The following is a 25,484-nucleotide window of genomic DNA, read 5'->3' as shown; positions in this document are numbered from 1 at the left end:
ACATTTGTTTTTTTATATGTGTAAGATTTACACTGTACTGACATATTAATGAGAAAAGTACATTAAATGACACAGCATGACCCCATTATGTAAAAAAAAAAAAAAAAAAATGTTAGTTCCACAACGAAAGGTCGCCAACATTGCTATCCCAAAGCCAAAATCCAATTGTAGGCTTTGAGAGCTGTTGATGGGAATTTGTGATGTAAATTAAGTGGATTTTTCTGAAAATACAATATGCATTCAGGTGTACATAAACCCTCATTGCTTTTGCTCCTGCACACTTGAGATGCACCAATCACTCCGATACTAACCCTATTAACTCTATTAAGTTTAGGTTAAACAGAGCACTGGTGTCAGATGTGTCTGGTATCGGCTCATAGCACCAGTTTAATAGGACTTATCGGGACAGAAATAATTGAATCTGTGCATCCATGCTTGGGGAAGTGTTGCATGATGAGTAAAAACCCAGACTCTGAAAAGAGGCCCCTTTTGCACGATATCAGTCACTTAATCAGCTACAGAATCTGCCTTTCTGGCTCAGCGATCACCGGACCCCGCCGGCCCTCACATATGTCCACTTACCAGATGTATGAATCCAGCAGCTGTGAGCCATGTGCTTATGAAGATGGAACACAGGTTCACCAGCTTGATGGAATTGCTGCATTAGAAGAAGAGTGATAATAAAAGACCACATTGACAGAGACAGAGAATACCAAGGTCATGATAGGAAAGGCCAAGGCCCACGCTGACCTGACTTAAAAGAATCTCCAGGCAGGTTTGGCTATCATGTGTAGAAACCATAGACTGTACATAAACATGGACAACGGGATCACTTGCGACTTTGAACCCAGACTCTGCAGTTCGAAAGTGGAGCGACACCACTCACTCGTTTAAATTACGGGACCGGGATGGCAACTTGTAGTCTTCGTGATGTCACATCCTGTTTCTACCGCGTCAAATAACTAACTAAAATGAAACTTCTCAGCGAAACTTGAATGTGCACCATTATTATATTACTGCCTAAAATGCCTGAAACCATCCTTTCATGTTTTAATTAGGCCCAAGTCCCATCCACTAACAAAATTTAAATGATTTCCATATTTGTGCAAGTGTAAAATTAAAAAATCAGTTCCATTGTTGAACATAGCTGCTGCCACAGAGGAGTGAATATGCTGTTCCAGGTATATGTGTGTGTGTTGCTTGTAAGTAAAAAAATAAAAATATTCTTACCTTGTTTTCAAGATATTTAAGAATTGTAAAATTTCTGAGAACTGTATCAGCCTTAGTGCCCTCAGGAATCTTAAACCTGGCAGACAAGAGAAAGAGAGAGTGGGAGGGATGGAGGGATTAGCATGTCATGTACTGTGGCAAAACATGTAAGAATAGCACCTGTGGAGAAAGACACCAAGTGATGTCAGATTCGCGACTGAATGATCAGTTATAAACAGATGTGCAAACCGAACGAAGGACACAATAATAATCTTGTTCACCTCAGAAAAACCTCGCGGTTGCCACGTATTAACAGCCTAAACATGAACGGGACAAAAGCAAACGGTTGTGAAACTCGGTAACTGAGGAGCATTTCGGGCACAGCACTATATGATGCAAATGTAGCATTTCAGATGCACGAATGCAAAACACGATGGATTATTTATGCATTCAGACAAGTTTGGAAGAGAATTATGTGGCATGGGCCTCAGTGTGAATCCAAGGGCAGCTCTTTTAGGGATTATAGAACAATGTGACACCTGCCTCATTGTCTTTTTACATAACATGTCTGATCCCAAGCTCGTGTCTGGGGCTATGTGTGAGAAAGAAGAAGAAGAAGAAGAAATCCTACCACGACAATCTACACTCACCGATTACTACGGAACATAATTTTTAATGACACACTGACCGCACCTACAGATAATCCACGACCACTATATGTGCTGAAGCTAATGCTCTTACCCCAGTTGGAGAGGATGTGCAAACAGGTCCAGACCGAATGGTAAACACCAGTCTGCGTCTCCTTCTCCTCCTGCGCATGATGGCCCTGCCTCACCCTGTATCCATTTTGAAAAAGATCGCCACAGGATTTCTTTCGCCTCCACGTCTCTTTCAGGTTCTCCAAATTGGTATCACTGTGCGTGCGACGGTACACAAGCAGCTTAGGAGGAATCATGTTTTGGGCTAAATCCTGAAATTCCTTTCTGCTCAGGATGTGTTTTTTTTTTTATTTTTTTTTAGGATCCCGTATTCCAAAGTTCAGGGATAAATCCTACTAAAACTACAAGCAAGATTGTCCTCCTGTTGTTCCTTGATACTGCACCATCCACATTAAACGTCCCTTGTAGATCAAACACCTCAAAAAATACTATTAAATCAATGTTCACCACTGCAGGCGGAAGAGCTTGAAAAGTAGTTTTTCTGTGACACTCTTGTCAGAGAGTGTCTCTGCGAGCAGAATGTCAGCTCTAATATAGGTGTTTTTTTTTTCCATTTTTGTTACAGTGCCTCTAATCCTCAGAACCCAAACAGATTTACCTTTCTCCTGCCCCTTTTAGTGCTTTACCGCAGTGGAGCTTTGTGCCCGTCGACACACAGCCCCGTTGAACCTTATTTCCACTAAAGTCTGAACCCTGCCAGGGCTTAGTGGAGATGAAAATCATTCAGAACAAAAACAATAATCCGTACTTAAAAACTGATGTCCTGTTTTGACAGGGAAATTTCGAACAACTCTGTCTGACATGGGGGAAATAAAAAAAAAAAAATCAACGGCAGAACAGAGCTCCTCTCTTCATCAACTTTCATCTTTGGGACATTTTAGTTACGTAACAACACCTTTTAGGCAGGATGCTATCGTGTTTCCATGTGTGACTTTTGTCTACGTTCAAACTAAATTAGAAGCAACAACGGGAAGCGACATCTGATAATTTCTGCAGTGTTTGGAGATAACCTGACAACGCCCCCCCTCCTCCCTTTCACACAGACACTGGGCAGATTTATGGAGATGAGAAAAAAAGCCCCATCAAGATGACTCTTTAGTCGAGCTTTACATAACTGCTGTACAAGTGAAGTGCTATAACGTCCCTGAGGACATCCAGTCTAAAAGTGAGTGGCAGTCTCCCCAAATGAACTCGTCGCGTCTTGCCCCTAACTGTGGCTACGAGCCTCTCACATCAACCCATGTGAAATGTGTTTTTTCTTTAAACATTTGGAAACATTTGATCATAAGTAAAACCCTCGATTGGAATATTGCAATCTAATGAAGGACACAGATGTCAGTCACTACTGGTTCACCACAGGTGTGTGACAAACTGACGACTACTATATGATTGCAGATGCTAAATTAAAATACGGAAGATGAATTATTCAATATAATTTGAGGTTCTGGTTAACCTCAGAAAACAGAGACATTTGCATGTTGGGGAATTGACAGATTATTTAGGACATCTGTATGTTTTTGGGCTCAATTGGTATCATACAAAGCAGCCGTATAAGTCATTTTGAGAAGCAGGTTAATTTTTTCTTCTCTGATGATGATCCCTCTTCTACTGTCTATTTGATAGATTGGCACTGATGACTTGAGAGTAATTTAATGTTTTTTTTTTTTTTTTTTAGACAGAAAATCACTACTCTGTTAATTTGGAATTCACAAAATGCTGGACCTTCCACCAAACACCCAGCGACGCAGGCCACTGGAGACTTGCGTTTTTCTCAGTTGGCGCGAGCATCTGTGTTTGTGTTATGCAGTATGGCATCTGTAAATGTGTAGTTGTTTGTGTGCCTCCGATTCAACACTTTGCGGGACAAATATGTGCTTACACCACCACATCTGAGGCGCCACCTCCTAAGCGCCCATTTGCCAACTGCAAAGAAATACACTCAATGTCAATGCAATTTCCTGGCAAATTCAGGGTGCGCGTGTGTGGGCGTGCATGTGTTCAAAAAAAACTCTCAATGAAATTCTGGTCCTCTGACCACGTGTTTATGCTTGAGAAAATCTCTTTCCCCACACATGCTAAAGCCTCTTGCCTTTTCTCATTGCACACACGTGTTATCTCACCAGATGCTCATTCAAAATGTTTTTTTTTTTGTTTTTTTTTCCTGGTCTGTGCCCATTCTTACTTCATTGAGGCTTTGCACAGTCTCTGCGTCACGTGTTTTGACAGGGGCGGCCCACCAGGACCTTTTATCAATCAGCGGTCGGGGACGGTTCGTCGGGGATAATACTGGCAGTAAACCAAGCCAGGATTAGATTATATGATGCTACGCTGTTCTAAGCACACAGACACTCCGCTAGCATACAGAACTCTAGGTCGTTCATCTGGGAAAGGCTCACACATATAAATATATACATTTAACACCAACAACACATTTTTTTTCTAGACTGGAAATTATAACTCATTGTTAAATATATAGTCATGCCACATGTAATGCAACGCACCATAAGCCTGGCTGCAGCAAAGAGGCTTAAACCGAACATAAATTTGTTTCCCTCCCCTTAGTGTCAATGGAAGCTTCCTGGCAGCGGCTGATGGGCCATACAAGGCACATACGCTCATGTCCATGTCAGGTACTGTAAGCCTCTTCCAGCAGGAAAACACAAGGGATCAGCAAATGGTATACCAAAGCACCACTAGGAGGCAGTAGCAGGTTAGAATAAAAGGCCAATACTTGAAGGCTCCTACTTAAAATTACATGCATCCTCAACGCCTGTGCAGCTCCAGAAAAATGTAGGTTGACGCCATGTACCGTGAACCATCGAAAGACAACGAGCACTGCTAAAACACAACATTTGAAAATGTGAAATGATCTTTAAATGTGTTCACGTGGCTCACGAAAGCCGGGGTTCAGTAGGCACGAGATCTATGAGCATCTTCCACACAGACACGTGCTCATCCATGGCCGTGCTCTCCTGGGATACTTGTTAAGTTCTAGTAGTTAAAGGAGATTAATTCTTCTTTCCAAGGAAGAACTCTATGTGCACTCCCACATTAGCCGCACATCATTCTAACCACCACTTAATCAATGTCCAATTTGCAGAGGCAGAGAGAACAGGACTTGAGAAGCACGCGGCGTCTACCACCCTATGTGCAGAGAGGGCAGATATTTGACCACTGAGCTCCGGGCAGAACAGTCGTTTTATGAAACTCCACTGGATCTGCAACGGCCTTCTCGTGCTGCTGCTTATAGAGTGGATATGGGAGCTGCTATAATTATGATGTATTATGCTGGCAGTGGTGTGTGTTCCCCAGCAGTGAATGGAAAGAAAAGATGAACTAATCCACAGGGGAATGAGGAGCACAATGCACATTCTTAACAACCACCCTGGCTTCCTCTAACAAAGCCTGTTAAAGACCAGTATATACACTTAACTAAATGAGAGCAGCACCAATTATGGATTATTATGGCCCTGTCGAGTCATCAGACGACATAAGACATGCAGAAGGGGTCATTGATTTTTTTTTTTAGTTTCTGAACACAGGTCAAACAGTACGTATTTTATTTTCTTAATTTTAGACCAATTATTTTTTGTTGTGCTTTTCTTTACACACCATGGTGTCACATGCCTTTATTCAAATTATAACAGAAGCAGCTAATTATGATCCTTGTCCTCATCAGAGTCTGAATATTAACAGACACTTTCAGCGCCATATTAATATTCTAAGAGCCATCGCCAGCCTGTTAGGCTGCACCATATCATCCCGCAAATCTATGCTGTTAATTTTACACCTGAGGCTTTGCAGCACTTTATGTGGCCTTTAGCACATGATCAGTAAACATGAGTCTGTTACCTTAATATCCATCTCTGGAACGTAGAGGACTCACACTTCAGTCACACTACAGCTATGCCATGCATATTAAGGTGTCTTTGCTTTCTACATCAGCTTCAGATTCAGGATATATTAAGATGATCTTATTCTGCAGAATACCAGCCGGCAGTCAGGCCACCATTTCACAGACTTTCATCATCCTCATCAAGGCACTAACACAAACGGTGTTCCTGGGATGAGTTGAGGACACCTTACATCATGAACACCCGAAAACCTATTTGACTTGACCATGCCTAATTCATTACACAGCTTGATCGCTGTGAAATTCACGGACCACTGTGAGCTACTTAAGGAGCCTTCATCAACTCAGAGATCAGGTTAATATTATTTCACAGATTCATTGATTACAGCGGACACGTGAGGACAGGAAGGGAACATTAAGAAGCATTAGACTTTCCTTGGAGATTTTAATTAGTCACATAAGGAAAACTGTAAGCTTAATAAATGGCTATGTATACACACACATACAACTACTTAACTGTATCTATCCACACACATACACACACAGAGTGGTGTGGAGTGGTTTCAGTGGTGTGAAAAAGTGTCGGTCCCCTCCCTTATTTCTTATTTTTTTGTATGTTTGTCACACCTTAATGTTTCAGATCACCAAACAAATATTAACCCAAGTAAACACAAAATGCAGTTTTTAAAATGAAGGTTTTTAAAACTAAATGCAAACCTACATGACCCTGTGTGAAAAAGTGTTTGCCCCCTAAACCTGATAACTGGTTGTACTACCCTTAGCAACTGCCCACTTCAATCAAGCGATGTGTGTTTTGGATCATTGTCCTGCTGCAGAACCCAAGTTTGTCAGTTCACAGAGTATTTTCCAAAAAGTCTTGGGGTTGATCAAGATGTTTTCTGGCCAAACTGAGACAAACCTATTGTGTTCTTTTTGCTCAGCAGTGACTTTGCTCTTGAACTCCACAACGCAGGCCATTTTAGGCCAGTCTCTTCCTGATGGTGGAGTCATGAACACTGACCTCAACTAAGGCAAGTGAGGCCTGCAGTTCTTTGGATGATGTTGTGTGGTCTTTTGTGACCCCTTGGATGAGTCGTCTCTGAGCTCTCGGGGTAATTTTGGTCGGCCGGCCACTCCATGTTTTCACCATTTGTGGATAATGTCTCTCACTGTGGTTCACTGGAGTCCCAAAGCTTTAGAAATGGTGTTATAACCTTTTCCAGACAGACAGATTTCAATTTCTTTCTCATTTGTTCCTGAATTTCTTTGAATCTCAGCGTGATGTCTGGCTTTTGAGGATCTTTTGGTCTACTTCACTTTGTCAGGCAGCTCCTATTTAAGTGATTTCTTGAATGACAACAGGTGTGGCAGTAATCAGGCCTGGGTGTGGCTAGAGAAACTGAACTCAGATGTGATAAACAACAGTTTTAACAGGATTGGCATACACCATTTTACACAGGGCCATGTAGGTTTTTTCCCTTAATAATAACAACCTTCATTTAAAAATGCTTTTTGTGTTTACTTGTCTTTGTCTCATATTTAAATGTGGCTGATGATCTGAAACATATATAAATGGAGAATGAGGAACCTGAAACTGAAGCATTCTGCAGGGTTTCTCTTTGGCAAGAATGCAAAATAATTAACTGATTGGATACAGAAGTCACAACGAAAGAAATATGTAATGCCGCATTCACTTGTTTCTGAATTTAAGAAGTCATTTTTACATCTTTTGCGCGTCGTGAGTCCGAGTATTTTAACAACACGTTTCCAATATTTACGTGGTAACGTAGGACGAAAATCAAAACCGTTGACAGAATTTTTTTCAGACGCAAGCACATTACCTATGAAAAATATGTGTATTTGCACAAAAGTGTGGAGTTAGGTGCCAAATTAGGGGTCAGGGTAACTTACATCGGCCATGTTTCTGCAAATATGATGTCAGCAATTCTGAGCTGTTGTTCCGATTTACTATAGCCTTGCTTTTCTAAAGTCCACCATTAGGTTTTACTGGCCCAATGACACAGGATTGGCATTATCACAGCTAAGAGTTTCTTGTGCTCTTTAAAAGTACAGAGGCTCTGCGCCCAAAAAAGAACACACCTACAAAGAAACTCTTTTTACTGCAGTGTAATTTAGGTCACAATACTCTGAACGCAGTGAGAAAAGTAGGCCATTATGTAATGCAGGTTAGGGTGTTTTCCAGTCTGCTCATGCAAAAGTCTGTGCATATATATGTGTGTTTGTGGGGACATGTTTTCGCGTGTGCAACTTTTGTGTCTGTGAATAAGCCCATTAGATGGCAGTTGTGGGCCACTGTGAGGTATTCCAGGTGCAACGCGGCAATAACTAATGAATGAAGCACAACACACAAGCCGAAGCCCTATTCTACGCCGCATTCGCTCCCATTAGTCCATCCACTCTCCTGTGTCTGAGTTCCCTGAAACATCACGAAGGAACCCAGCCCTGTCACTTTCAATGATGAAGGAAAGTTGACTGCAGCCCCAAGCGAGAGGGCCTCAGAGACACACTCAGAGTAATGGGGAGACAGGGGTGGGACTTGGGGGAGGGGGGACTGATAAAAGGAGGGGTGGCGTGCAAAGGCAGAGGGCATGAAAGAAATAGAAAGTATGAAAAGATAGGAGTAATGCTTTTATAACGGCTGAAAGAGATGTGAACTTACCAAGCCAGCTCCTGTTTAAGTAGACAGAAACAAACACAGGAGGGACAGTGAAGAAGTCGACCACTGAGTTGACCTCCAGCCAGAACCACAGCTTGTCATTGGCTGCTATGAACTGTCAAAAACAAAAATCACAGCATTCAGAAATGACAACTTTAATTTCGCACAAAACGCCATTGCTCAGCAACAGCCTGCCACTCAAACGGCTGTGTCTTCCTTTAACAGCGCTGACACGCCGTGCAGAATGACAAAAGCTTCACTTCCCTAGCTGAGTCATGCGAAATGTTTGGTTGGTGGCGTAAGCAGCTTATGAGTTTATTTATTCATTCATTCGACTTGTCAAGCTTGCGTTCGCACTACTGGCATGACAGCCATGCTAGCGGCATCATTACAACGGCGTCAATGTGAACTGAAGGCATCCTGCGTTGAGCGTTCATAACTGAGGTGGATGCCCGATTGCTGTAAGCATATTCTGTCTCGAATTCTACTTTTTAACCTGAAACTTCAAACAGATGTAATAAGCAACATAGTTAGAAGTTAGAAGTAAAGATAAACTGTGCCACTTTGTGAGAACAGGAAGAGTTGAAGAGTGTTTTCATTCTTTTTTTGGTAACACTTTCTGTGAAGGTTGTATTTATAATGCCCTATGAATGCACTCATAAAGTTTCATAAGGTGTCTATAAAGCATTATAATGGTCATTATTACCTATCTATACGTATTCACAAGTCGTCATAACCAACTTCATGATGCATTATGACAACTGGTTATAAATGATTATAATTTTAATCTGAATTGTGCATTATAAATATGTCAATATCTGCCTAGTTACTTGTTAGTTTTATGATGCATCATAACTGCTTTGCTTTGCCAAATGTGTATAGTGATGCATAATGAATTTTGACTTCTACAATAATCCTTTATATCTGTAGCTATAAGTATATGTAATAAAGTTATAATAATGTATACATCTCCCTACAGCACACAGTTATAAACAGCTATGTAATATCATAAGCGCTATTTGTCAGCTCTAAGTAAAGTGACAAGAATATGACACTATTATTAACAGATATAAGTTACTATGAGTAATTAAAAGGTGTAATGAATTAAGGACTGAGTCTGGCATCTTTATGGTGGTTTATGGTGGTTGTCATTGGAACAAAACTCACAGTGCCACTGAAATCTATCTTGGCTCATTATGAAATTTTGCATATGCATGCCAGTCTTGCAAATGATGTGATGATGGCATAAAACCTGTGTGAAATCATATAACAGTAGATAGGCCAACAGCCCAACAGTAGCCACCTTTTTTTTTGCAAGACAGCAAAAATTGTGATGACTAAAAAACAATCTCTATGTGTCGTTACGAATGTTGTCCATTAATGCGTTTAATAAAATGTCTTAGAGTGCGCCCATCAGCTTACCCGCAGGCCAAAGTAAAGAAGGAAGAAGACATTGAAGGCCATATCGATCTGTAACGTGAAATCTTTGTAGAAGTTCTGGCAGGACTCTATAGGACTGCAGCAAAGACACAGAGGGAGGGGAAAGAAGATTATTACAACGTTAAACACACATAAATACAGTACAGTACAGTAGAGAAACCTCAACTCAAGACCTTGTCATTATTTCCAAGGTAGAAACATCATTTTTTTGGCTACTTTCCTGTGTGTTTTAGTAGGGTTACATTTGTCAAAATTATGTTGAATTCGATAAGCTGCTTCCATCATATTAGGCTGAATAATAACTGAATTTGGTGAAATAATGTGTGATTGACAGCATCTTGCTCAACAGCAGAGTTCAACCAAAACATCACCAATAAGACACGGTCAAAAGAAGCTGACCAATTACTGCAACTTTAACTCACAAATCACAGAGAAAAGTTTTTTTGCATTTATGAACTAATTTGGTCAAAATATGTGATTAAAAAACACTATTTTTAAACTGTGACATCCAATAATGTCAGTTCACTGATAGCCAATTTACTATTTGCTGCCATTGAGGTTCGGTGACAAGCTGCAGTGCGTCCACTGAGCCCCTGGGGTTCATAAAGCAAGATGAAAGGCGGTAGAGCCAATCACATATAACAGATAAAAAAAAATTAAAAAATAGCTGAAGGTAAACTGAAACTAGAAGTTGCTTTGATGTTGCGGTACTTTTAGTGTGTGTGAATTATTCACGGTCTGTCGAGCACAAATATTCCAGTACGTATTCGCTCACATTAAAAGACAGCATAGACAGTGCGATAGCTGAGGCGGATGGTGATAAATGAGTTGCAATCTCTCTGGTCTGTCATACAGTCTGTCTTCATGTTTACAGTGTGATCATTAACCATTAGCAAGTGGGTGCTACCAACAAAAGCAATAACAGGGAGCGCCCTCAGCCCATTCTTCACTTGGTCAGGGACCTATAGCTTTTTTGCTCTAAGTAATCAGGAAATCCCACCGTTGGAAAAGCGTAAACATGCGTTATTGTTTGGCTGACTATAGGCGACCTTTGGGAACGTATAGACTAGCAAGGGAACACACACTGGGCTTTGACAAGAGCCCACAGTTATAACTCCCATACGTTCAAATTAAGTGCTCATACATGTGTATGCAACGAGCCTATAGAGACTCAGTGGAGGATTCAGAATGGTGTTTGCTGCATGATTAGAGCCTCCGGAGGCAGAGAGGACTGAGACTCAGTCATCTTACGGTTCCCATCAAACATTTTATCGTATGAAGCTCCATTATAATGGCTGACTAAGTAAAGACATGCCAGGGAAGACAGACTGCTTGGACATGACTATGTGGCCTCGTCTTGAGTGTATCCTGAGGGCTGGTGTGATCTTTAGGATGAGGCCAATTGTTTTAAATTTTTTTTTTTTTTTTTTTTTTTTTTTTTTTAGTTGAGCGGCATTTTCTCATTATGTGCAAGCAGATTCTGGACAGAGGTTAACCCGCTTCTGATCCTTTCAGGAGGTTAACACTGATTTAAGGAAAATATTTGTTCTGTTTTTCTATCCACGAGAAGCAATTTAGTGCGATTCTTTGGACAAAGAACTGAACAAACCTACATACACCTGGCATAAATCATTCATGCAGTCTAAACATACACAATATTCCTGCATTGACAGTTTCCTCTGCTAAATATAGCCACCAGTTTAAAACTCACGACTGTTTTCTCTCAAAACTGCTCAGAAACATCCACCTCAGCTAACACACCCAGAATAATGCATCCCCATTGCACACAAATGCAAATGTATGCACAAGCATAAAGACCACAGACCCATATACTGTACATGTACACGCAGATGGTGCATACTGAAGACACCATTTGGAATGGTCACTGGGATTTCCCCTTGGGCCCAGCTCTGGCCTAATTCTGAATAACCGCTCTTCTACAGTCATGTGACCCAAAGCATTCGCGAGAAAACATGGCAGCACACAGTAGGGTCAGTGAATTTGCCTTGGTTTTGCTTTATGAGGCGACACAGTGGCTCCAATGGCAGAGCTTGAATTAAGTCTATAATTATTATTTGACAGTAAAGATTATCATTAACTAAAACAGTGACAAAACCCATTGAGGAGCCATTTTCCTCTTCAGATCAGAACCGGGAAATTACGACTTTCTTTGATCAGCATGGGAGCCTTTCCCAAATTCCAGCATTGTAAAGCTTTCAAAACACATACAATAGCAAGTAACAGTGTTAAACTATATTAAGATGAAGCTTTCTCAAACACATCTCCAGATATAGTTGAGCAAATAAAGAAATAAAATAAAATCGATACACCACACGCACACAGCTATGCCTCATTGGCTATACAAACGAAGAGGCATGTTTTGCCATCAAGAGCAATGGTCAACCTCAATTTTCAAATAATCTTTTTTTTTTTTGTCACTGTCATGTGACATCGTTAGGAGATCAACTTTTCACTCTCCTTCGACTAAACAAAAACAGATCTGCAGTTTTAAAATTAAATGACAACATTATGATTTATGCATAGTATGTTAGCACAGTCCTACAAAAATCCATATCAATCTAATTAATGGGTTCCATACTGGAAAATGCTGCAGCAATTCCAGCATCAGTGCAGCAAGTTACAAAGCCACTGTGAACGTCCAGCTGTAGCTCTGGTATACACATCATATGTTATTTTAAAATGTCATTTATATGCCATGGGTGGGCAGACCACGGGTTGAACATGAGTTTACTCATCAAATCACCCAAAAAGTATTATAAATTCACCATGAGTTATGCTTTACACTGCTATTGAAATGGATTACATTGTGCTGTACCATAGACTGTATAAACATGGACAACAGAAAATTCCGTTAAAGTGAAACCAATGCAAGTAGAGCTCCCCCTGGTGACTGGCAGCAGTATAGGTCATAAGCTCCACCCCCTCTATGTTAGTGGTTGGTTGGGACTTGGGCCAAAATACACATCAAATAATTCTTTCTTCAGCGATGGTTTCTGTCATTTTAGATAATTAATATATGGCTGACCCATGTTCAAATGTCAATTTTTTGTATAAGTTTTGTTTTATTTACTTATTTGACGCTATAGAGAGAGGATGTGACATAATGGCGGCTAAGAGTTGCCATGCCAACTGCTCTGTAAAGAGGTCCATGTGATCATGAGAGTTGTAAAACAAAATAAAAAAAATAAGCACAATGTATAATCCAATATTTCTGTGTAACTGGTGGAGGTAGAGCAGAGCGTAGCATTAATTAAATGAAAATGTGAGCGAGTCTGGCGGAAGTCATCGATATGGCTCTGCTCTCGGACCGTACTGAACAGACTCTGGCTCCAAACTCGCAAGATGGCGTGACCGATATCCCCAGGAAAATAGCGTCAGTTTGGCCAATGCAAGGAAGTGGGACACGTTGTCCATGTTTATATACAGTCTATGTGCTTTAGAGGTGCTTCTGTTATTGAATCTCACCATCTTTACTTTCCTACACATTGAGTGTGTAGTGTAAGACAAGACAAAACCTTGATTCCTCCTTTCAATGTCACTTCACACTCCGCAATCACAAGGGATCCCTGGCCACATGCTGCCAGTGTCCTGCAGAAAATAGATCTCTCCAATACAGTTCTTATTACATCTTAAGCCTTGGCATAGCCTGGGGTTACACCATCCCTCGTGACAGGAAGAGGAGACAAGAAGGAGAGAAACAAAGAGAGTTAGGAAGACAGCAGCGAGACGTGTAGAGATGAGACAAGGAGAGGAGGGAGATGGTGAGACAAGAGGGAGAGAAGAGAAGAAGATGTAAAAGTGAGGGCGAAATAAGGGCAGGAGACACTGAAGATTGAGACTTAACATCCCTGGGCTTCTGCATGTCCTAGTCCTCTTCAAGTTCTAAGATGACTCCACTTATTGGCTTATCTGGCACCAATATAGATTTACATGGAGCAACAACGGCCTAAAGGAAGACTAGAATCAAAGTCTATTTCAGGACATTAAATATTTCCCCAACGTATTTTCCTCTGACCAGGAAACGCGCCTTTAACACAGAGGTAAAACTCATTTGTTCTCAAGGGCAAAGGACTGTGTTGCTGATGATGTCCTAAAAATAGTCACACCTTCAGTCAGTTAGGAAGAGTCAGTCCTTCATTAGCCTGCCCGTGACCTTGGTTAACTGCAGGAGCGACAGCAAGGTTGCACCTCTGAGAGAACAATAACAACACAGCACTGCTGCCGGCTTGACCAATGCTTGCAATTCACAGTGCAACACACACCGAATCTGAGTCATTCTTCATGGCTCAGAAATATCTTAACTCTCCTACGTACTTACTGCGAAGCTCATGCGCATCTTGGATTTTTTTTATTTATTTATTTTTTTATAGCCAAACGCATGTAATCAATGTGCTCAAGTAGAAAAACATGAATGAGGGCAGTAGAATGTCTGGCTTACATGCATTTATTAGAGGGTGTACGTGTAAGGAAAGCAGCAGGGAGGGGGTATGTGAAGAAGGCCAGATTTATACTTAAATGACTGATTTAGGTCAAGGCACCGTTACTAAAAAAAGAAACACTTTAGTACCTTCAAGGGCGATGGACAAATAAAACCTCTCCTGGGAATCTAAAAATAGGTTCCTCAAAATTTTCATCTGAATGCAAATGACTCGCATCCCGCTGCAGGCATTTCTTCTACAGAGGATGAATAGCACACAGAATGAAAATAGCACAGCTTCATAAGAATTAAGGGAGTAAGTGTTGGTATGATAAGGACAAGAAGGTAAAAAAAGGAAAAAGGAAGAAAAAAAAAGAAAGTGCATAATTGCAGGAGAAAAATTACAAACGAGCATGTTGTTAATTTATTCCAAAGGCACTGTCACAGTACAATAGGGAAACGACATGCATCGCATCACTCTTCTTTTGAACACAAATTAATTGGGAGATAAGAAGCTGTGGTTATGCAAAAAGAGAAAGTGCTCACGCTGATTAGCATTGTCAAGAAAATAACGCTGATGTTGATAGGCTCCGTTTGGGCTAATTTCAGGTCATTTAATCAGGGCATTTAGATGTCCTTGTGAAAAATAACCTTCAGTCAGCACAACACACATTTATTTAATCAAGTAATTATAAAAATTCCATCCATGAACCGGCATGTCCTACATGTCCTTGGTCCTGGTAGTGTAAACTACATTAGGAACACTTTTGCCAAAACCAAGTATTAAAAAGTCAATAAAATCAAGTGCAGCGATGCTATTGATTACAGCACGGGGTTGGTGGTATCCTTCAGCAGTGAAGCATGTCTGAACCATGTTGAATACAGGGCAACTGTAAATCTTTTACCAGTCTTTTCCAAACCGCTTCAGATCATTTTTGGTGCAAATGCAAACTCAATAAATGGATTGATTTTGAATTGGGTCCTGCTGAGCTCCTCTGCTAACCATTGCGTGATATCAGAAATAGCAACAAAAAAAAGTCACAATGACATGATTAAGACAATTTGCAACACCGTGTTGACATGGTAACTCGACATTTGGTCACTTGGCTAATCGTGTCTCCTTGATTTTTTTTTCATTAGATCCCAATCATTGTTTGATGCAACGTGTTTGCATTTACCAAAGGGTAATATCCCTCTCTTTTGATGGTGAGAGAAGATACTTAAAGGGTAACATTATATGCTATTACAATTCATAGCCTAACCACATACAAACTAAGCGAGACCCTTAAGGCTGTTATTGGAAATGTTGTCAAGTCACATGGAGATTATGCAAATACAATCTTGAAATGAGTAATTTCTTACTGCTGCAGATTGATGACTAAATCCACTTGGAAACAGTGTCAATGAAATAACCAAATCTTCATGGTTATATCATCTTGATCCAAGCAGACTAAAGTCCTCCATGCAGACTGTCCACACCCTAAGCAGGGGAGGTCCTTTTATAGGCCACCCTACATCGCCACCAAGTCTACCAAGTTTGACTCACAGCTTAGCCATATTTCTCACCTTACCCCATTAATTAGTCATTAGTCACTGTTTCTTTTTTCAGCGTTGACATTGATCGCACGCTAATGATAGAGTTACGGGCACAAGACGCTGCGTATGAGGCCTCTTACTCACAGACAAAAACCCCATTTGTGAGCCCGCGCACACACATGCGCTCCGGCAAGTTAACGTGACTGTGCAAGTGTGTGCATGCAAAAATCTGTACGTGCGACATGGAGGGATCGAGAGACTAAGGAAATAGAAATAGAAGTGGAGCAGGAACAAGGGCATCCCTTTAAGAGCAGCCTGCAGAGACTTTGTCCTACATTCCTCTTTGTTTCATGGGAGCACAGAGGAGGAAAAAGAAGCGATGAAAGATGAAGGATGAGCCAAGGTATTAAAGCAGATTCAGATGTGGGTGGCAGAGGACGCAGTATCCTACCATTGAAAACATCACCGAAATAGCATCAGTTTGGCAAGCGAAGACCAGTTATGGGAGTAACAGTTATGGGGATAACGGTGTTACCATTATCAACAATTACATGAGGTGTGTTACAGTAGCATTTTGTACTGGAGGCCAAGGAAAGTCATGCAGTTTTGGTAATTCTCTCTGCTATCTCTTCCTAATTTCTCTTCTCTAATTATTGAGCATTTCAGGATGTGTAAAACAGACCCTTCTTAATGTTACATAGTGAAAGGGCGGTGTTGCTCATTGTTGTCGGCAAGGAGGCCATGCAGAGTTGGCATCCCTTGGTGAAAAAAAAAAAAATAGAAGAACGATGAACCAATCAGGTGAGGCTGCTGTCATGACACTGATCATCTGTGATTGGCCAGGACTGTGTCAAGGGAAGACATCCACTCTTTGGCCTCACGCCAGTCAAAACACAGTATGTCATCAACAAGCCACTGAATGGAATAATGGAAGTTTGGCAACTTTGTGTTGACATTTCGCTAGCAAAAATAGCAAGTGTAATTGCTTTTTCAAAAAGTAACGCACTGGCAAAGACTGTTCTAGAGGAATAGAAAAGGCAGTCCCTTGAAATGTGGATACAAACAGGTGGACAGTCATCTTTAATAAAGCTATGTATTCATTCAAAAAGCATTCCTCTTAACAAGATAATAACGGCTAACTCAGTGACTAGCAATTCTGTGCTCAACTGAGAAGGCATCCAATTAACAATGCCATTCCTTCAAACGTTCACTACGTGCTACCACACAAGGCTTTTCTTTGGATCTTTTCCGCAGAATACTGGCCAACACACCGCCTGCCAGGAAAGCCCCCACCTGCAGAAAGGTAGAGAAAAAAATGCTCCTGGGAGACTGGTGCCTGGCCTCCAGAAAGATGCGTATTCTGCAACGTTTTACCCAGTGTGTATGCTTTTGTGTGTCCGTGCCCCGAGGGGACACCCTGCATCACTGTAGACAGTGATGCAGGGTAGACATAAAAGCCCACCGTGCCGCTCCAGTGCCCCAAGGTCCAGCCCACATGCACTTATTCCACCACGTGTCTCTTCTCACTGTTACCACAGGGACCGAACCATGATCCATCCTATTACGGTTTCCTTTTTCACAGACAACTTCAGAATGATGTTCATGTCACCCCATGGCCAAAGTAGCAGATTGGAGAGAAGAGCAAAAGCCCTGAATTGTTCATGAGTCCTAAGACCGTCAACATTTGTTAGAGTAATTGCTACCATTATAACAGTGACCTATTAAGTTGAGCTCATTGATTCCACGGTCATTAACATTTAGTGGCAAGGAATCTGGATGGAGAGAAGGTCATCTGTGGAGCATGCGAGCACGGGGAAAAATAAGAAAGAATGTGAGTGAGATCAATGTACCGAATGCCCTTATTATACCCAAAAAGGTGCAGAATATTTTTGGTCTTCACAAACACAGAAGGAAGCCATAAACCTGGCAGTTAACTTGTGACAGGCAGTGTGTACGCAAAATGTTATTTGCACAGGGATAACCATTTGCCCTTGATGGTCTCCTTGAATTACACTGAGCATGGCAGCTTCAGATATATTTTGCTATGGGATATTTTACCAAATAGACTGCAGGTAAGACAAGAACACGTCTTTCTCAGTGGACGACTAAGACATTTTTGATCAGTTCCAGTAGCAAAAGAGATTTTGACGTGGACACATCTTCAGGGAGCTGCCTAGACGGGGTAAAGACACAGACCTTATGGATTGTTTGACAGCTCAACACCCCCATCGATGCAGCATCCCACTGGGAATTGTTCGGATATGCCTGGCGGCCAGTTCATCACCGATCAGTTCGACTCTCTGACAAATAACAAATGGTGTAGAGCACATAAGAGTCTTTGGCTTTTGGAGCGAAACTATATCTATAGCATAATCCTCCAGAGTGGACTGGACCTGCTATGGGCTGACCACCCCTGAGAGGATGTGCACACTCAAGTGAAGCTTGAGCTAATCATGATGATGAGGGTAGAAAGGGCCACAGCTTAATGGGGGCACAGAGAGATCAAAGCATTGCCCTGGGGAAGCACACCTACCTAGAAATACGCTCGAAGTGTGCACTGCAACTCACTAGATAAAAAGACAACTCTATAGTAAAATAATATAATTCTTTAATTACATTTCCTTTTTTATCCTGCAGGTATGACATTGGTGTACATTTCTAAAAACTCAAATTTTGTATTTTCAACCTTCATCTTTAGTAATGTTTCACTGTCAAGCAGGAGCCTTTAAGTGTGACATTATGCCAATACCTGTACATTATGTCAAAATCTTTCTAAATACCATACAAACCCAGTGCAGCGTAGCACGCACCATACACCGATCAGGCATAACATTATGACCACCTTCTTGTTGTCTAGGTCTCGCTTGTGACTCCAAAACAGTTGTGACTCGTCAGAGAATGGACGTAGATGTTATGAGGGTGTCCTCTGGCAACGGGACGTTGTTAGTGGGGGCCTTTGGGTCCTATGGTTTGAGGTTGGGAGATCGAGCTTGTTCCAGTGCATCCCACAGACGCTTGATTAGTTTGGGATCTAGTGAATTTGGAGGTCAGGTCAACATCTTGTTAAAGCTGGGTGGTATGACCAAAAATGTATATCAGTGTAATTTTTGCATAATCACATGTTCACAACATTTTCTATTGGTTGAGAGAGGAATTAATGCAGTTGATTAACCAAAGATGGACTATTTTGCTGTCATGATGATGATGTAAATATTGTAGAATAATCCCACACTAGTAGTAAAACAGGTTTGCATGGGCCTGTGTTAGCACTGCCTGCTGATGTGGAAATCAGAAAAAAAACAAAAAAAAAAAAAAAAAAAACAGAAAAAAATATCGAAATGTAATGAAGAAACAATTGCTATGTCTGTAATGTCAATAGCAGTGCGACCAGCTACCGGTCGAGGCATGTCATTGCTATGGGGTGGGGGTGCCAGGTCTGGTCTAGGTGGGTGGTACATGTCTAAATAACATCCATACGAATGCCAGGTGCAAAGGTTTCCCAGCAGAACATTGTATTGTCAGCAGTTGGTCAATGTAACTTACTTCCCCTGTCAGTGATGTTGCGGCTGATCGGTGCACATGTGGTGCAACAGTCAACATCTTCCATACAGGTTATTTTTGTATCACTATCCATGACACAACAGCATGGTATATCCGAGATAAAATTTCACCTCAACACTAGAGTTGTAGATGTTGTCTGCACACAGTCATTTGTCAGTGGTTATAATTTTTTCAAGCTTTCAAGCATCATTGATTATTGATCACTAACATGGACAATTACAAGTACATTAATTAGAATCCCTAGTAATTATCTGAACATTAAAGGAATGTATAAAATTCATGTGATCATAAATGCCAGAGGCAGAGAGGAAAACAAGAAAAGTGTAATAGAGAGAGAGCGATGTGAGACAGGGATGTGGAGGAGTAAGTAAAGGTTTTTATCCTGTGGTACAAATGGGTGATCATGCAAGGAATCATTTCCCATTGCTTCTAAGAGATTAGAGTGAACAGCTTTGATTGCATTTTAGATTTACAGCTTCTGAGAATTTTACAGCGATATTTCTGTTTTAGACCTCGGGGACATCATTTTATAGTTAACAGTTATTGTAGAGCAGCAAAAGCAAACTACAAAAGCTTGTCATTACTCACAACAATCTGCACAACAGCCAAAAAGGATTGAATATTAAGAAAGTACTAAAAGTACTAAGTACTATACCACATCGTATGTTATGGTCCCTTTACAGTAAACATCCCATAACCCTCAGGCATGGCAGTAAATATTTGAGGTTTTATTTTTGGTGAACCACTGGTGCGTGAAATAGAGCACAGTCAAAGGCACACAGAGTTAGTGTGCGGATGACTTTCATGCACTTTAGGTTAATTTGGTGTAAACAGACGATGCATCAACCTCTACATAGGCAACACAATGGACCATATGGCATCCAGCACATTAATTAGATGAAACAAAGTTAAAACTGGTGGGGGAGGAAGACAAAAAAAAATAAGAATCGTGTGCAAAAGGAGAAAACAAAAACAATCGCGTACCATCCACATTAACACAATAAACATTGACCAACCAGCCACAATATTAAAACCACTGACAGGAGAAGTAAATGACATTGACCATCTTGTGACAATACAATATTCTGGTGGGAAACGTTTGGACCTGGAATTTGTGTCGGTGTTATTTTGACATGTACCACCTAGACTAGACCAGACCACGCACCCCCCATATCAATAACACTCCTTGATGGCAGCAGACATCCCCAGAAGGAGGCAGCCTGACACAGATACACACACAAAAAAGTTATTTTGGAGCAACTCAAAACATGTGAAAAACAACACAAGGTGTTGACCTGGCCCCTAAATTCACTAGATCCCAAACTGATTAAGTATCTGTGGGATAACAGATAATAACTGTTGAATATTAAACTTAACGAATGGGACCCTGGTCCTACATAATACCACCAATCAAAACCAAAAGGTTGAATGAACATTTTTTAGCTGCCATATTTTCACTTGATTATGCTGCATCCTCATTATTTAGTCTTACTATGAGCCTCTCTACCAGAGAGAATCTTAAGAAACCGAGTCCAACTATTGCTACAAAGGTACTGTTTGAGCATGGATTGTGTAAAAGTGACTGTAGATGCAGATGGTTATCGGAAACATGCCAGGCCTGCAATCTGTCTCTGGGTGACTGCCAGCCGGGGATACGCATAAACTGACAATACACACAATCCCGTAGTCGCACACAGAAGAAGCTCCCCCCAACACATACGGTATCTGCCTATTTCGGTTACCATGGAAACTGACGTGCCTCCCATTGACAAATCCTCAGATGCAGATGTGTGTGCGCATGCGTGCCCACACAGTATGCATGTGCATCACTCCTTCAGAGTGCTTGTGTGGGTGTAACCATGTGCATTGGCATCTCAGAATGTGTGTGTGTGGGGATGAGTAAGCATGCATGTCAACCTATCATTCAGATACATTGTATAGGCCAATATAAATACTGCGCATGCAAAGTTCATCACTACCATACCATTTTTTTCAGCAGATATATCATGAGGATAATACTTACTCTGATGAGTCTATAAAGTATATTCCAAGGGCCCCGATGCTGAGTGCAAAGACTAACACCACCTGAAGAGAGAAAAAAAAAGACAAAAGAGGAATTACTTTCATGTATATAGTGGAAAAAGTCTTCAAACTATTTAGGTGACTGTGCTCTGTCATAAACAAAGTACTGCATTCAGCTGTGGTTGGACACAATAGACAACATTAGTTACAGCATCTGTAATTAAGCTGTGACTTGATTCCTGCAGGTCGGAGAAGGGTAGGCATTTTCAAAAAGGTGTGCCGTGAATAATGAATGCTCGCTCTCATGTCAGCAAGTACAGCCTATTGAATGTGGGCAAGTCAAGGCAACACAATCACCAGAAGGAAAAAAAAAAGGGGGAACCGATGCGCATTTGTAAGTTCGACTGAGAAGATGGGAGTTGAGAGTGTTGAGAGGAAGCGCTTAAAGAGGACCACCGTTACCAAGTGTTGACATGATGCACTCCTCAACTACTACGCTGAATCACCGGCTGCATTGTGTGAAATTGTGACCCAGCCGGTCTGCGGTTAGTGTAATGTTTCTGTGATTATCTGTGACTCGTAAGGTAAAGGCCTTTGCAGTAATAGCAGCAATAACAGACCTCCCCAGAACTTTACTATACTGCAACCATTACCAGTAGTACAAATGCTTGAAGTAATACCATACAACCTTACCGTACATGAAAACAGCGCAGTGTAGCGCAGGCTATAGACAGTGAAAAAATACAAAAAGATATAATCCATACCGTGGAACACGGTACAATAAACAGACAGAAATTCTATTAAAGTATTGTAGTGAAAAAAGAGGAACTTGATCTAAGCCATGATGAGCAAATATAAGTTTTCTCTTCTTCCCCATTGTAGGAAAAAAACAGCAACATGCGCTACAACAATCACCTCCAGCAAAATGCACTTGCACATTATCGCCGCGGTCATCATAATCGTCATCTCTGCAACAGCTGACCAGTGTAGCGGTGCATAATAGTTTCTCCCCTGCGATCCTTTCTCCCCATTCAGCCATCTAACAATAGAAGCCCAACGTCCCTGCTGATTGTGCCATTCATTATTGATGATGGGAGCTTGATTACTTTCATGTGATGGTCCTTTGTATTGATCCAATGCATTGTGGCCGAGGTATTAAGTAAACACCCCCATCCCGTTGCATTTTTAATAGTCTGCCGATTGAACAGAGGGCGATGGCAATCCTGGGCTCAGAGCTGTCAGGAGGGAAGGAGTGGAAAGAATAACATTACAAGCCGCAAGACATCAGTGATAGTCCACACAAAGGCTCAAGCTGAAATTCGGAGATAACATCGAGCTCTCTGAATGGCTGGTCTCATTAGGAAAGAGGAGTTGACTAGAGCGCATTAACTGTTTCCCTGGAGATGCTCATAGTATGCCTATAGTTAAAGCACTCCGTGGCTCCTTGAAGAGATGCACGAAGTCTGATATACTAAGAACAAGCAATACATGCTTCTTCTTGTGCTCAGTTTCTTACAATGATGAGAACATTTCCAAAAAAATTAATAGAAACTAAATCAGGTAATGTGAGACTGTGAGGAAGTGGTAGTTGGAGAGTGTTTTCATGTATAGACAACTACTTAAATATCTGAGGTCCAGTGTGCACACTCTACAATGCACCCGATATGTGTTACCAAATCCGCACACAAACAGAGATTGTCATGATATATGTTTATCAATCACGTTAAGTAACTGGGATTACAATTCTGAAAGTAAGATAAATCGTGGGGTGTTAGCTCATCCGACCTCTTAAGCCTTCATTGCTAGGGGTTAGCTTCTCAAGCAGTGGCTGTTGCACTGTGGCTCACAAATCACGTTTTAATAACGACAAAGAATGCATGGAATTAAACAGACAATACCTCTTGCTGTTGTGCTGCATCAGTTTTAATACTTAAAACTAAACTGCACATCCCGAGTCTGACAACACTAAATCGCTACTGTAGAATGCGCACATCAGCAAGTCACAGGAAAATTGACTTGAGGTTAAAGACATACTAAGGCTGGACTGTTAAGCCCTCTAACCAGGAGAAGCAAATTTAAAAGCTAAACTGCAGAAATGGCCACAGAGAAGTGTGACAGAGTGGCGGTCGGTTCCTGAAAAGCTAAGCGGTTAACGGTGAACACCCAAGGATGAGCTGAGGAGATAAGACACATCATCATCTTAAACTGACCCAGTTATTCAACTGTGAGAGCCAGTACAACCCCAGACCCCCATCCACTCATCATTACCCCTCTCACTCTCTCTATATCTCTTCAAAAGAGTCTACACAGGCTGTCAGCCTCAAAACCACAATAACCAAGGACGATCTAAGAACAACGCCAATGTAATAAACTTTATGGAAACCCTAGAAAAATTATAATGGCAGAGGGGCATTCCCTCTGCTGCCAAAAAAAAAGTGATTCATTTAAAAACAGGAAATTTAGCGAGAAAGATTCGCTAATAGCTGCCGCATCTATAATATTTGTGACTTACATTATGAGGCTGTTTAAATGCACACTCCCTGACTCACTTGTAATGAGATGGCATGCCTGAGTCACATTTGTTTCCAGCTGGAAAATGCCGGCATCATGTCAGAGCCGCAGCATTCATACGTGATGTCTGCGTTTTCTGTTTAATAGCCATGTAGGTTTTCATCGGCGTACCCCTTTCTATATTTAAAGCGCCACGCTAAATCTGTCAAATGTTTTCCAAGGTGTACTTTAGCAGGCACACTGGAAGACAGGAAGTGTAAACAGGGCAGCGACAAATTGTGAGTCCGTGTGCGCGCGGGTTTCGGGTTCCAGTACTGCAAGCAGCGGGCTTAAGGCAGCAGGTCTCACATGACACCATCAGAATTGTAAACACATGATAACACATATAAACACGCGTGCGCGGCGGACGCTCTCAGTTGATTTGACGGCGTAAAGAATTCCAGGAGCTCATCGCGGCTTGCCTGGGGAAGTGCCCTAAAACTGAGCCAAAATTTTACACACGACTTCCTCCTCCCAACAGGGATCCTGTCTAATGACTTCCTCTGTCCCTTAAGTGCACCCTGCGACAAGGAGACAGCCGAGTCCTCGCAGACAGGTGATGTGGGCTGACAACGTACAGAATAGTCGCTTCACATTAAGGCCAACCACCCAGGTCAAGTGAGCGGTGACTCAAATTCTCCTCCATAGTTTTGTATACAAAGCAATCAAGATGGATGGGTCGGCACGTTTTATGCAAATGAATTTAATTACACGGTTTTCAAATAATTACTGGATGGGAATACTTCCAGTGAACAAAACACTTAAAGCATCTTGGTCCTTAATCGTGATGATCATCTTAAAACCAGTATTTGTATTGTTCCTTTCTATAGAGAGGAGCAATTAAGACTCATCCATATGGGACGCATGAGAGAGAGAGGTGATTATATTATTTTAAAGCTACAAACTCACTTTAGGGAGGAGGTTGGGGTTGATGGATGGGTCAACAAAACCTGAAACTGACTATTTATTAACATTGCTTAATAAAACAAAAAAAATTATTTTATTTTTTTTTAAAGAAAACTACATCTACACTTGTGTTTCACTGCACCACCAAAGCATTCTCTGTGCCTCTAGTCAATGATATGGAACAAATCTATGCAACTCCTATTACAACGCACTTTGCAAATGTTCTGTAGCAAATCAACAGTTATTGATGGGCAAAGTAATTCACCCATTTCCCGTGTAGATAGAAAATCTGCCTTTTTGTTCATTTTATTTTTCATTTAAATAAGACTCACAGATATAAAATCCACAATTAAAGCCTCAGGGACCTTATATTTATTTGGATGTTGGAAATGTTAACCCAATTCTTTTTCTTAGTTCATTTATAAAATTAGAAAAAAAACGACTTTGGCACAATCTACTGACAAAAACAAGCAAGAAGGCAGATAGACACTTTCTGAGAATCCCAATGGGTTCCCTGAGATTACAAGAGTGGGAATCCTCGGTGGGAAGTCATGAATTCCCATCAGTACTGTG

The 25,484-nt window shown here is 41.2% G+C and overlaps 1 protein-coding gene across 23 annotated transcripts in view; it reads right to left on the bottom strand.

The window, feature by feature from the left end:
* kcnma1a (potassium large conductance calcium-activated channel, subfamily M, alpha member 1a) overlaps positions 1–25,484 on the bottom strand; it is a 134,019-nt gene that overhangs the window by 54,007 nt on the left and 54,528 nt on the right. For 22 of the 23 annotated variants that reach the window (XM_047603057.1, XM_047603058.1, XM_047603060.1 and 19 more), the window contains exons 3-7: positions 21,457–21,518; positions 9,881–9,974; positions 8,462–8,573; positions 1,231–1,306; positions 583–658 (exon numbers count right to left, since the gene is read on the bottom strand). In XM_047603057.1, the coding sequence (XP_047459013.1) occupies positions 583–658; positions 1,231–1,306; positions 8,462–8,573; positions 9,881–9,974; positions 21,457–21,518 (420 nt within the window). Of the gene's footprint in view, positions 1–582; positions 659–1,230; positions 1,307–1,950; positions 4,387–8,461; positions 8,574–9,880; positions 9,975–21,456; positions 21,519–25,484 lie in introns of those variants that run through there. The other variant, XM_047603076.1, reaches the window with a different exon arrangement.

Source organism: Mugil cephalus, chromosome 13 (assembly GCF_022458985.1).
Source record: "Mugil cephalus isolate CIBA_MC_2020 chromosome 13, CIBA_Mcephalus_1.1, whole genome shotgun sequence".
NCBI lineage: Eukaryota > Metazoa > Chordata > Actinopteri > Mugiliformes > Mugilidae > Mugil > Mugil cephalus.
Note: the sequence above shows the minus strand (reverse complement) of the source record. Positions and strands in the feature narration are given on the sequence as shown.